Source organism: Amblyomma americanum, chromosome 1 (genome assembly GCF_052857255.1).
Source record: "Amblyomma americanum isolate KBUSLIRL-KWMA chromosome 1, ASM5285725v1, whole genome shotgun sequence".
NCBI classification, from domain to species: domain Eukaryota; kingdom Metazoa; phylum Arthropoda; class Arachnida; order Ixodida; family Ixodidae; genus Amblyomma; species Amblyomma americanum.
In genome coordinates, this window is record NC_135497.1 from 209259621 (window position 1) to 209274241 (window position 14621).

The window sequence follows — 14621 nt, forward strand, 5'->3', positions numbered from 1 at the left end:
TGTTGGCGGTAATGCGTTACAAGTAACGGCGTTACCGGTAATGCATTAGTTTTTCGATAACTTAGTAACATACTCGTTGCCATTTCGGAACTGTAGCGGGTAACTTATTTACGTTAATATTTTTCGGTAACGTGTGGTGTCACGTTACTAGTACATTTTTCAAAATTGCTGTAAATTTGCTTAGAGTTCAGCGATGCTTTCTTTGAGAAGTTAGAATTGTTGAAGTGTCATTTCGTGTTTAATGTCACGTTCAGAAAATGGCTTCACCACGTGCCACAGAGTTAGAAGCCGTCACATGTAACTCTACAGGCAACTTCAGGCGTAAGATTGCTAAGCTCCCGCACATTTGTGCAAAGTATTCTCGTTAAATCAGGATTCTGGGTAAAATCGTTGTTTGGGCTAGAAGTTTTGGGTGAAATATGAGCTTTATGAAATTGTTATCATGGGTTCTTGCAGCGAAGACGCACTGATAAAAATTTATGGCCATGGAGTAACGGCAAAGTAATGTGCGGTACTTTTTCTCGGTAACGGTAAGGCGTTACCTTTTTTGTAGAAAACGTAGGGCGGTAACGCGTTCCTATTTTTTAGCGTAACGAGTAATGTATTTAGTTACTTTTTTCGGTAACGCCTACAACACTGGTCTGTGGAGGCTTTGGGATCGAATTGTTTTGTGGCTTCATTATGCATGGTTCTCACATGCACCACCTTTGGTCGCTATCCTGTATGTTGTGGCGCTTTCACAATTTTGCATGTTATACAGCACTGCTTGGCGGGAAAACATGTTCCTTTCCATTTATTTGCCTGAGTTGTCTTTGTGTATTCCCACGTGCTGGTGGCGTAAGCTGGTATTCCTGCCCTGTAAAGCATGTGAACCCCAGAAAAGCTTGGATTTTTACACAAGACTAAGGGTATTCTTAGAGTCACTGGAAGCTTTGCCAGAGTACCACATTCCTCCTCTCGACACCTCTTGTTTTGAATGGTATAGTCAACGACCAATTTTTCGGACTCTCTAGGGACCGCGAAAATGTCTGAAAAATCAAATTTCATCGAAAAGATCATTTAATATTTATTGCCAATATGCCAAAGGAAGGGGTTGGTAATTTTGTGCACGTTCTGAAGCTCCTCATGATGAAATCTCTCTATGCTTCATGTACACAGACGACAGGCAGCGACCCCTTTAATGAACTCAATGTACAGCGGCTGTACTGCCTCTGGCATGCCGCCGACCATGCATGGGTTGGGATTGGAGCACTGCATGCACCGTAATTATTGGCCGCGGTACCCTCTACCGTTACCCGACTGAGCCCGACTGAGTTTCTCTAATACATGCTCAGGCCCGGCCCGGACCGCCAAGTGTGTGGCCCCGACTCAGGCCCACAACGACACAAGAGCTACAAGCGCACTTCAGAAAAGCTAATGTTGTTATTACTATGAATTTCAGTGAAAAAAAATGAGTGCTTGGTTTTTAAGACGGGTGTAAAATTCTCTAGTTTCTCGTTCTTGTCAAGTTGGTTTTTTTTTTTTTCTTTTTTGTCCAGAAGTTTCTTGAACACCAGGCATAGCAAATTGCTGAAAATAATCTGCTGAAGCCAGTTTTCTGCCTCAGTTCTGGGTTTAATTTTTGCGAGCATATGTCAAACAGCCTGTAACTTTGCAATCAGTTCGTCACCGACAGACAAGAGGTCACGTGAGACCCTAAGGCAGTGAGATGTATGCTGTAGTGCCTGCTCAAACAGCAAAAGCCTGCTTCTCGCACTCTCGCTTGTCTCTTATCTTTCAGCAACAACAAAACGCAGGGACATTCATTGGGCTCAAATATATTATGTAATGGAGAATATGAACTTTTACCGGGCCTATGCTTTGCTGAAACTGAAAGAGTGTTAACTCTATCGTATCGTATCTATCGTGTCTTTAGAAAGCTTTTGTAGAATTAAAGGGCAAAAGAATTTTCAAGATTTTGTGGCATTGCCATAAAATTACAGCCAGCTGCGGGCTGCCGACAGTGGCCGCCAAAATCCTGAACCACATGAAGAATTTTCCAGCGGCAAATCACTGAAATGTTGCTATGGACCAGCCCCAGGAAATTGTCGTTTGACTGAAAAAAGTCATTGCATGTATACACACAGATGATATACAAATATGTGCTGAAATGCCCATGGAGCTCGACTTGACCGTTTAGGTTAACAATTCTGATGTCACAGATAGTTACTCTCCTCCTCCTTTCAAGAAAGAACTGTCAATATGTCATTAAGACCATGGTCATATCTTGTCTGCTCTGACCTACACATGGGTGCCGCCATATTGCTGGGACTACATCTGCAGTTACTTTTCGGATGTTACAAACTTGCCAAGAACTCGTGCTGCACGAGGCTGCAACTTTTACAAAACCAAGACAGAAGTGCAGCAGGTGCACGCTGCACTAGCAAAACTAATGTGAAAGTGCAGCAAGTGCAATGAAATGAGTGCTGAGGGCTCCAGAGGCACGATTTTTTAGTGCAAACATCTGTGCAGTACGCATCATTGGCTTGCCAGGCACTTGCGGTATGTGCATCTTCAAACGTGACCCTGCATTGCCGAGAAAGCGGGTGGTTTCGCGCGTACTGCCGAAGGGATTTCGCGATTGGCGGAAGGGCATGAGTTTTGAAGCATATTTACAATCATGGCTCCCAGCTGGCTTCCAACTGGCAAGCAGTGTTCATGCTGCTTATATGCATGACATGCATGGCAGCAGCTTGCTGTCATGCATGCATAAATAAACAGTGCCATGCTGTTTTATGACCAACTTTTCTCCTTAATCTTGTCCATGTACACCTTTTACGCTTCCTCGAGGGAAGGGAATGGGAGGAAGGTTTCTGAACGAGCTCCTCGTTGGAGGAAACACCGAATGGTGTTCTTGAATTCCAACTGTACCTCAAGTATGGAAGCAGCTAATAAGGAAGTAATTACTCATTGGCATCCTTTCGAAGTGCAGCCATACAGCTACAAAGGAAAGCTATTCAGCTTTTTGAGAAACTTCGTAGTTAAAGAAAAATTTGTTCTGGTCCGGGGTTCGAACCCAGGACCACCGCTTCACCGGAGCAGTCACTCTACCAACTGAGCTAACCGGGACGGCAAGTTTATGTTAGGGCGAGAGTTAATTGATCAATAACTCAGAAGTGGGTGCAGTGTTGGCCAAATATTTGGTATTTAGGAGCATTGAGTAATTACTTCCTTATTACAAATCTACTCCGCCATGGGGGTTCCCCTAGGTATTAGACCAACAGAAGTGGCTGTTTCCTCCACTCCACAAAGTGGAGGCGGAGCGTAGAGTCAAGGTGTGTTTGTTAATTCACTGGTTAGAGTCGCAGGATGAGTTTCCAGAGTACTGTGTTCCTTTTCCCTGCGCCGCTGGGCTTAAAAGAAATATGACTGCCGCTGCCAAATGTTACCAGGACAGAAAACTCCATGATTTGGAGGGACTTCCCAGAAGAATTTACATGATCTGGTGCAGTTAGTGGTGGTATTCTCTAGGGGTGTTGCTGTATGGTTTTCTTTCTTGCACAATATCTTTAGTTATCGAAGCTCTATTCCAGTTAAAAAATGACTTATTTGCAAACTTGGCACGCAAATATCTCGAACAAGTGGGCTTAGTCATTCCCCATTCAGTTTAAAAGTAAACATTGCATATTTCACTTCACTAAGTAATTACTTGTTTACATCTAACCCACCGGCGTGGCTAACTACATTGTAACTGGTTATCACCAAATGGACTGGGCATCTTTAATGGTGAAATGCCGTTATGATGTTTGCAAGTTTGGCCTTCAAACCCTTCTTTTGAGCTGCTCCATAAACAGAGTGCTACGTATTAAAGTAGTAGTATGATTTTGTGCAAAGAAGCTTTCTAGTGTAGTTTTGCATTTATTTATTTTTTATTTGAGTGCTTTTAAGGGAACACTGTTTTGTTCCGTGTGGTAGCTGTGTGATATATTTACGAAGGAGTGTATAGTACATACTGCCTACGACCGGCTCAAGCATGTACAATTGACGACCGAGAATTCGAACCCCGGATATTTTGTACATGTTTGATTATTCGGACTTTTTCACAGCACTGTGACATGGCCTATAAACTCGGTGTATAAGAGCACCTGAAATTTCAGATGCACCGCAACTGACTGCCCTATTTTTCGGACCTCGTTCGCACTCACGTGTTCGGCTTATTTAAGGTGAAATGCTTGGGAAATGGGTCTTTGTGCCATGACACTGTTTGGCCACAGATGCCCTTGCGCCATAAAAATTCATAATCTTCATCGTTAGCACTCGCCACCGATACTCAAGCCATTGTATAATATGTGCAGTGGAACCTCATTAATTAAAACTGCAAAGGAGATAAAAAATTTGATCCAAAACAAAATTCAAGCTTGAAAGGAGCCTCTCAAATTGTGAGGCTGAAAGTCCCTGCGAGTGGCACATTGTGCCCCCGTGTCTTCGAATTCGTACCGTTATTGGACGTCGTCCGCCGCACAAACTTGAACAGTAGTCACAATTCACAGGACTCATCTATGGCAAGTCTTTCTTCCTGAATACGGGAAGAGGTAGCTGTGAAGTGCTTGGGAGGCGCACGGCTTTACGGAGACTCCGAGCATGGAAGAAAATAGTGATGCATTTCAAAGTGAGGTCAGCGTACCCGCGGCAAAATGAACTGTAACTCTAGACTTTTCGATTGTAAAACCATCAACAACTGGCATTTCAGTGACGGGCAGGATGCCTCTCATTATATGCAGGCCATTGGACAGTGCATATTGCCGGCTATGATGCAGATTTTAGCTCTAGTCGCTAGGTCTAATTACGAAGGTAAAAGGTGATGGAGCGCTTGCTTCGGCCGTTTGTTGGTCCTTCTCATTTTGCCCTCTTCGCCTTCTTGATCCGGGCCCTTTGTACGGCAGACACAGCCCAGTTCCCGCAGTGACTGGTTATCTTTTGCATCTAGACTTTGGCCCAACCTGTGCTTTCGTTGGCGACATGCGAAGGCAGCACAGGCATAGTAAGCCGAGGTCATGAAAGCGGTCACGCCCGTCGTCTGTGTACATGACATGTGGCGAGATTTAGTCAGGAGTTTTAGAATGTGCACAAAACAACTGACCCCCTTCTCCTTCTTCTGATGTACTGGTTATAAGATGAAAATGAAAATTGGTTTTTGAAGAATCGGTATAGCGCAATAATTATCTCACATCTCAGTGGACACCCGAATTGCTCCGTAAGGGAAGCGAGGAAGGTGGGAGTGAAAGAAGAAAGAGAAAGAGGTGCCATAGTGGAAGGCTCAGGGATAATTTCAACCACCTGGGGATCTTTAACGTGCACTGACATCGCACAGCACGCTGGCGCCCTTTCCGTTTCGCCTCCATCGAAACGCGGCCACTGTTGACGAGTGTGAACCCAGGAACTTCAGCTCGGTAGCCTAGCACCCTAACCACTTGAGCCACTGCGGCGGATTGGTTATAAGTTAAAATGTTTTTTTTTTTTTTTTTGTGAAATTCGATTTTTCGGACTGCCAGATTTTTCAGTCATTTTTGCGGTCCCTAGAGAGTGAAAAATCTTGTCGACTGTACAGCCGGCTAAATCTTAAGCTAGTGTGCTCAACGGCTGCTTTTTCTGTGCTCCTGTGCTTTGTGACGAAGCAAACTTGCGGAAAGGTCAGTATTAAGCATGGGCTTAGTGAGCCGGTGCTTAGATTTGATATTTTCGCAATTTTGCTCCATCATATGCTGCAGGAGCATGGAAAACGCGGCCGTCATGCACACCAGCTAAAGATTTTTTCGGCTGTAGATAACTATTAGCAATAGAGGTTAAACGGCTACTTCAGTGGCTGTGTGACAAGCAAACGTTTTTTTTTTTTGCTATGCATTGAACAGTTGCGTTTATTGCCCATTATTTAATAAGTCTCCATGTTACCAGGCTTTTATTTTATCATCATTCCGTTTTGGTTCTTTATATGTTCCCAGGGGCATCATTTTCTTTTGAGCTTAACACATTCGCTGCGTCGTGGGGCACCAGTGGGTCTTGTCACTTATTAATGCTATGTGGCCACGTTACACAATGAAGCCATAGGACAGATTTTATTTTGAGATCCTCCCCCTTGGGCCTCACAACAAAGTCTGGCCAACAGCTTCATTATATGACCAGTATTCGTGGCCGCAGAGCATGGAATGATGTGACCCACTGATGACTCACGACGTAATGACTGTGTTAAGTTTTATCTGTTATATGATTTTACTATTTTTCCTTGTTGCCTTTTGGCTGCATTTCAATGTTAGGTATAGCTGTGATAATTGTACTTCACTTCATCGTCACCATTGCTAGTTGTAAGAATAATATTAGTATGTAGTATATTAGCAGGCTCCTTGCTTCTTGGTTCTTGGTATAATGGATCTGTTTTTTTTTTCTTTCAGCCTGAGCGAATTGATCCGCCAGATCCAACAAAGCCTGACTACGACATTCGAGCTGATGTGTGGAGTCTCGGCATTTCTATGGTGAGCTTGACATAAAGTCTTAAATAATGTTCAAGAACATATCAATTGAGATGTGTCTGCAGTTTCCGTAAAATTGTTTTCCTATTGTGCACTGTAGGTGGAACTTGCGACTGGCCAATTTCCTTATCAGGACTGCAAGACAGACTTTGAAGTCCTAAGCAGAGTACTTCAGGATGAACCACCTTCGCTCCCCGATGACGGCACTTTCTCCTCAGAGTTCTGCTCCTTTGTTAAACAGTGGTGAGTGGGCAAAGTCTGGAGTCACTGCAGTTTCTGATTCTTGCACCTATTACCCATTACACAAATCTATGTTGTCAGTTTCACTCAGTCTGCTGATACTCTTTTGTCTTCTTTTCAGCCTCACAAAAGACTACAACAAGAGGCCAAAGTACAAGAAACTACTGGTGAGGATTTAGTTGGCTGTAGTGATATGTAAGGCTCACTTCTAACCAGTCATCTACACGCTACAGAAAAGCATCTGATTACAGTTAATCCGAAATGTAACTGCAGTGCAGCTGCCAAAAAGTAACTGAACAATCGCAAAAAATTATCGCATTCAGTAGAATCTTTTTGATATGTTTTTAAAAAAATTGCGGGAAGAACATATAATCCGAGAAAATGTAAGATCCAAACCACTTAATTTTGAAAATGTAACTGTTGAATGAGGTACAAAGACAAAAATGTCGATTAGCATTTCTTGGCTCAAGATCTGAACAGATCGTCTTCTAGTGCTCGCAGAATTCAGTGCGCGTGTGTGCTGCCTTATGCTCGAAAGGAACACCTCTTTTCGCCTCTTTGCATCTGGGCACTGCAGAGGAGTCACCAAACTGCCGTTTGTGGGATACACTGGTATCCCCTCCTCGTCCCCCACGCCAGCGGCGACCGTGACTTACACGGGCGCGCTGGCCACCAGGAATGGGGAGAGAAGGCACCCCGCGACTCTGCTCATTTCCGCCCCAGCACTGACGTGACGTCACGGCAGCGCGCTGCCTTCTGCGGAGGGTATGGTGGCATGCCTAAGCTTGACGGCAATGATTTGCTGCTAGGGAGGCAATGACCGAGGGAACAAAAGGGGGGAGCACGCGGCGGGAAGGGACTCTCGCTGCCGGGCCTGACCTGACTGCCCCATGGACCCCCTCCGCTGCCCGCCGGCCCCCGAACACCAACGCCAGACGACGTCAACGACCTAGTGAGCTGCTGAACATCTATTTTACGGATAGAACATTCTTCCGCTGTGTGCTTTACTTGTGTTAGGATAATAAACTGTTTCCTAGCGTGCCCTGCCGTTGCCTCTTTCGTCCGGACCTGCCGTGGCTGTGACTCTGCGCCACGGGTTGGGGAAACGTGTTGCGTACTTGAATAACGCCTGCATGTAGCTTGCACGGAAGCTCGCCTTCCCGGCCGGCTGGACGCAGAGTGACCCCATATCTTGTCGCCCGAACGTGGGGCGAACGAGGCAATTGAGCAGTGACCTTTGTTGGAGCGAACGACTACCGTCGCTCTAACAAAGGATGGCAGCCGACAGGAGTGACTTGCAGTCTATGTTTATGCTGTCAGAGCCAGCGGCACATAACCAGGGCTCCCTACCTGACGTGCCGTTGGAAGGGTTTTAATTTGTGAATCTTGGGCGTTCCACGCGGAATAGCCGAGGAACATCCCGACGTGTTGGTAGGACTTAGGCCTGGCATGGGGGGCTCCACATCGGCCGCGGAGCGAACAGTGGTGAGGTACCTAGGCCTCATCATTCGACGCCATCAGCGGCTGCGCCCAACTCCGGGGGCGTTAGTCCGCAATCATCCGAGGTGCTCTTGCAGAACGCAATGCAGGTTATGCAGAGTCTAGCGGGTATTTTGCAAAACAGTTTGCAAGCCCCGGCCCAGTCACCACGTGTTAGGATAGACTTGCCTACCTACACGGGGTACCACGACACTACGGGAGCAAACGAGTACCTCGACCGTCTGCTGCGTTATCAGCAAGTGACAGGAATCGCAGACGCCGAAATTCTCGCGCGTGTTGTGCCTGTTTCTTTGACGGAGCAAGCGGCCCGCTGGTACCGACTTGCCGGCAACCGAGCGAGGACAATGGAGGAGTTTTGCGCAAGCTTCCGCAACGAATTCCTTCCCGCAAACTATGAGTGGCGTTTGAGGAGTGAGCTGGAGCTCCGAACCAGCACCCCGACGAGTCTCTGTTAGAGTACGTCCGAGCGATGGACGAACTTTATCGCCTCGCTGATCCTCGCGCAACGAACACGGAGAAAGTGGAGCATGTCACGAGACAAGTGCACCCGACTTTCACGGCCTACCTGAGAGGAGTCAGGTTCAGAGATTCGGATGAGCTGGCTGCTGAAGCGAAGTGCATTCAGGGAGACATCCTCTCTGCGCGAGCGTATCGGCCGCCCCCACCCGCATCGCTGTCACTTGAGCCGCGCTGCGCGTGGAATGGCAGCTCAGCGCGCAGCCCCTCCAGAGCTGAAGCGTCAGCACGGTTTGCTGACGAGCGTGTCCCAAGGGGTTGGGAGTTGTCCGACCGCGCTTTGGACCCGTTCAGCTACGCGTCGCTAACAGCACACGCGGCCGCAGAGCGGAGCGAACCGAGGCGAGATCGCGAGGCCGACATGCGGCCGCACGAGCGGCCCCCACCAGCTGCACCGCGAGTTCGAGATGACCGACTGGAACGTGGCGACCAGCGCCTTCGGGGCCCGGGCAACCATTGCTACCGGTGCGACCAGCCGGGGCACTTCGCCCGCGAGTGTGGCCGCCCTCCCGCCCGTGACCAAACACGGTCAGAAAACGGCCAAAGCCGCCGGTGATCGACCTTCGGTCCCGCGTGTCGTACACAGAAAACGCTGGTTTGCTAGCGCCTTTGGCATGTCGCGTAGGAAGTTCTGTTGACCTGTCAGCGCCGTTCATTGAGCTAACGATAGCTCGAAAGAAATTCACTGCGTTGCTAGATACAGGAGCAAGCGCTTCTTTGTTCGGTGACGAGGTGTTAAACCATATCCGCGAGAACAAAATGTGGCTGAGAGAGTGTGATACCACTTTTCGCCTCGCGAGCGGCACAGCGCAAGCAAGCGGTGCAGCTAGGATAGTGGTTTGCTGGGAAAGACGCGTGCGGCAACAACGCCTCGTTCATCTTCCCTGTTTATCCGTTCCTGTAATTCTTGGACGAGACTTCCTAGCCATGACAGGTATTGTGATAGACATCAGCAGCGGAGGCTACAGGGAGCACACGTCAGGCGCCTTGAAGCCTTTTGTGAAAGCGCCCGCTGCGTCGCAGACCATTCAGACACTCCGAACGCGGCGGCGCGAGCGGGGGTAGACCGTGACAAATCCACCCCGCCAGCCCGAGATCCAGGAGGCGAGCGGACCATCGCTGCTGAGGGAGAGGGCAGGGAGAAGGTTGCCGCGGTAGAAAGCTGCTCTGCCGCGCAGGGAAAGTCAGCGCACCCCTTGTTGTCGGAAGTGAACAGCGTGACGGAGAGGGAGAAAGCACGTTTGTCATCGCTCCTCTACGAGTACAACGCGACATTCACTGACCGCCCGGGCCTCACTACCCTAGTCAGGCACCGAATAGACACGGGTGACGCACTGCCTTGGAAGTGCAATCCTAGACCAATTAGCTTGGCCAAGAGAAAAGCACTGGACGGCGCCTTAGACGAACTTATCGACACTGGCGTTGTTGAGAGATCTAACAGCCCTTGGGGCTTCCCGGTAGTCTTGGTTCCAAAGAAAGACGATACATATCGACTTTGCGTGGACTACCGCAAGCTGAATGACGTTGCGAGGAAAGACGCGTACCCTCTACCAACCATTTCTTCCCTAGTGTCCAACCTAGGTGCGGCGAAGTACTTCACAACGCTCGATGCTAGTCGCGGGTACTTTCAGGTTGAAATGAATGAGCGGGACAAGGAGAAAACTGCTTTCACTTGTCACAGAGGCCTTTTCCAGTTCAAGAGAATGTGTTTTGGCTTGTTAGGAGCACCCGCTACTTATCAGCGCCTAATGGACGGTGTTCTGGGAGATGCGAAGTGGCAACATGCGCTCGCGTACCTGGACGACATCGCGGTGTACTCGAAAACGTTAGAGGAACACCTGCGCCACTTTAGGGACGTCCTAGAGAGGCTGAGGTCCGCGGGAATCACTCTGAACCCGATGAAAGTACAGATCGCCGCGACCCGAATAACGCTGTTGGGGTTCACGATTGACACAGGCCGCATTCTGCTGATCGATGATAAGCTTGAGGCTTTGCTTAAGTTTCCATCGCCCACAGTTCTAGCCGGTCTCGGACGCTTTTTGGAAATGGCGAACTTTTATCACCAGTTCATCCCGGATTGCGCAGCACTGCAGGCACCTCTGACAAAGCTTTTGAAGAAAGGCGAGCGCTGGAGTTGGGGTCACCAGCAAGAGGATGCACTGCGCAACCTCACCAAAGTGCTCGCTGACACGGCTGAGTTGCAGCTACCCGACCTAAACAGGGAGATTGTGATTCAAACTTACGCAAGCGACCTGGGCTAAGGAGCAGTGTTGCTTCAGGAGCATGAAGGCGTTCTCCGTCCGGTAGCTTTCGCGAGCCGTTCGTTGACGCCGGCAGAGAGAAACTACTCGGTGACAGAGAAGGAATGCCTCGCGATAGTTTTTGCTCTGCGTAAGTTCGACTACTACGTCGATGGGGTGGTCTTTGTGATCGAGACGGATCACATGGCGCTGACCTGGTTGAGACGACTCAGCGAGCCGAGCGGCCGCCTAGCCCGTTGGTCCCTGTTGCTGCAGTGTTACAACTTCACCGTGCGCTACCGCAAAGGGAAAAACAACGCTGTGGCTGACGCACTCTCTCGAGCGCCTGTCCAGTGCAAGGCAGGTCACGCGACCAACCGCCCAGCAGCCGGAGAGAGAGGTACAGACCCGAGCCGTAGCCCATGTAAGGAACGCGGACCAACCGTTGATCCAGGGCGAGAGCGTGAACCACGTGGACTACGTGAGTTCCGTGGGGATCATTTTCAGCAGAAGGATCTGTTTTGTCGAAAGTTGCTCGACGGGCTCCGGGAGCCGGGCGGCAGGGCCGTCGCACACAAGGAGACAGCTGGTTTTGCTGTCGGTGCAGAGCGCTCGGAAACAGCTGGCAGTGCTGTGAGCGCGATGGATTCATATCTGCTGGATTCCGACGGCGTCCTGCTGAGGTATATCCCCTCCGAGAACTACACAAACGAGGCGTTCAAGGTGGTGATACCGCGAGTATTGAGAGCAGCACTGTTACGCTACTTTCACGATTCATGCATCGCTGGGCATGCAAGCGGCCCCAAGACTTGCACTAAGTTGTGCCGCTTCGCTACCTGGCTTGGCATGAAAAAGGGACGTAATACGCTACGTCCGCTCGTGCCATGTGTGCCAGAGTGTGAAGCCCCGAGGCGGACGACCACCCGGCCTCGTGCACCCGATTAACAGCCAGACTCCCTGGCAAATCGCGGCGTGTGACATCATGGGACCGTATCCTATGACACCGAGTAGGAACAAGTTCTTGCAGGTGGTCACTGATCACTTCAGCAAGTGGGTTGAACTTTTCCCCCTTAGAAAGCTGACGGCACGAGTGATCATGGAGAAGCTGATGGACGTATTCACCAGGTTCGGTTTCCCAGAGCAGCTGATAACGGACAATGCGTCCTACTTCACTGCGAAGGTGTTCGTTGCTTCGTGCGCTGCACTCAGCATTAAGCACAAGAAAACGACCACCTATCATGCTCAGTCGAACCCCACGCAACGAGTCAATCGCAACGTTAAGCACTGGCTTGTCGCGTACTCTGAGAGGCACAAAGATTGGGACTCCTATCTGCTGGAGATCGCGTTTGCTTTGTGTTCGACCGTTAACCGCTCGACTGGGTATGCACCGTCTTCTCTCAATCTGGGTAGAGAGCTGCTAAATCCGATGGACCGGATTCTATCGGACAGCAGGAAGATCCCAGTCGCTTCGTCAGCACGAGCTGAGTACGCGACGCAGCTGTGCGCTAAGATGACGGAGGCCTTACGCAAGGCTCGCCGCAACCTGGACACTGCTAGGGTGCAGCAGAAAGCACAGTACGACCGCTCGCATTGGGATGTTCACTATGAAGTGGGCGATCTGGTGCTTTGACGCCAGCACGTTCTCAGCAATGCTATCAAACAGTTTGCGGCCTCGTCGGCGCCGAAATGGATTGGGCCGTTCCGCGTGCGAGAGAAACTTTTCTCGCTCGTTTCAGGCTCAAGGACTTGCGGTGGTCGAAACCGGCAGGCGGACCGGTGCACGTATGCAACCTGAAACGCTACGTGCAGCGAGATGAGTGGGTAGAGGACACAGCCCGACCCGCGCTGCAGTCTGATAACGAGCGCTGCGATCAGCCGGCGAACGACGCGTCCCGCTATAACTTGCGCCCTAAGCAGAAACAGAATCTGCCTGCCCAGCCTAGAGCGAGGGCGCTAGCCGGCAGCCAATCTCGATAGATGCATGAACGTACGGGCCGCTCATGCCGATCAGTGTCACGCAAGACTGACTTGTGTTAACCCTCATGACTATCGTGAGGGTCGAACAGCCACGCAGCACGCGCTGCGGGAGTTGGCTGCATCTGTGTTGACCTTTTTCAGCGCAGATGGAAAAGAAGCAGGGCACATCAGAACGACACCGTTCCACTACCAACTACCAGCCACCATCCAGCTTCGGCAACGCGCCGCGCCCAAGGCTCGGCGCTACGCCCCGCCCGCGACCTGCAGTCGCCACCCTGGCCACCCCGGCTACCTGCCACATCGCATCGGAGCTGCCCACCCGCCGACTGTGCGCCACCGCCTGTGGGACCCCATTACCACCGCAACCCTGGGTCCTCGTCTGCTGACCAGATATGCCAGGGCAGCCCAACCGCGGCTTCAACCATAGAAGCGCCGCAGCCCTGGTCCCTGAAGCCACCTGACCCAGTACCTCAGGGGCACAGCCATGGACCTGACCTTCAAGCCATCGCAGCCGGCGCCAAGGAGGCGGTCGACCGAATTCACTGGAACGGCGCAGCAGCACGCACTCGGAATACCGAGACGGGGAGCAAGATGCCGACCGTCATCGTGCGGGAGGCCAAGCCTACGGAGCGAAGCAGCTGATCGGCGGGGGCGTGGCGCGGCCGTCAACTGATGCATTTGCGGAAGCCGAAAAACATTGAACCTCGATCCCTGCATGGCGGAGAAGATCAAGTAATGTTGCCCCTGTTTCTATGTTCGGGAGGCTTCTTAAGGAGGGGAGGATGTGGGATATACTGGTATCCCCTCCTCGTCCTTCGCGCCAGCGGCGACCGTGACTTACACGGGCGCACTGGCCACCAGGAATGTGGAGAGAAGGCACCCCGCGACTCTGCTGATTTCCGCCCCAGCACTGACGTGACGTCACGGCAGTGCGCTGCCTTCTGCGTAGAGGGTGGCATTCCCAAGCTTGACGGCAACGATTTGCTGCTAGGGAGGCAATGACCGAGGGAATAAAAAATGGGAACGCGCGGCGGGAAGGGACTCACGCTGCCAGGCCTGACCTGACTGCCCCACGGACCCCCTCCGCTGCGCGCCTGCCCCCGAACACCAACGCCAGACGACGTCAACGACCTTGTGAGCTGCTGAACATCTATTTTACAGATAGAACATTCTTCCGCTGTGTGCTTTACCTTGCGTTAGGATAATAAACTGTTTTCTAGCGTGTCCTGCCGTTGCCTCTTTCGTCCGGACCTGCCGTGGCTGCGACTCTGCGCCACGGGTTGGGGAAACGTGTTGCGTGCTTGAATAACGCCTGCGTGTAGCTTGCACGGAAGCTCGTCTTCCCGGCCGGCTGGACGCAAGAGTGACCCTATACGTTGCATTTCAGCTCTTCATGTCGCGTGCCCTTATGTTTGGCCGACTTGCATATTTGCACTTGTGTGGTTGGTCAGTAAACATTGTAGCCAGAAAATCTTGCTATCCGGGAACATATTAACCGTAAGAAATAATAGAGCAACTCTATGGGACATTTCTAAAGTTCGCAATTTTCAGCGTACGAACCAGGAAATTGTATGAACTGGGAATTTATCAACGAGTTTTTACTGTATTGCCGGTTATATAAGTCAACCCCCAACTCACGAGCCTC

The 14621-nt window shown here is 50.5% G+C and overlaps 1 protein-coding gene across 1 annotated transcript in view; it reads left to right on the plus strand.

Annotated features, from left to right (window-relative positions):
• Positions 1 to 14621, plus strand: part of LOC144114556 (dual specificity mitogen-activated protein kinase kinase 7-like) — a 72158-nt gene that overhangs the window by 42012 nt on the left and 15525 nt on the right. The window contains exons 7-9 of the mRNA XM_077648376.1: positions 6426 to 6506; positions 6604 to 6746; positions 6865 to 6910. Of these exons, the coding sequence (XP_077504502.1) occupies positions 6426 to 6506; positions 6604 to 6746; positions 6865 to 6910 (270 nt within the window). The remainder of the gene's footprint in view (positions 1 to 6425; positions 6507 to 6603; positions 6747 to 6864; positions 6911 to 14621) is intronic.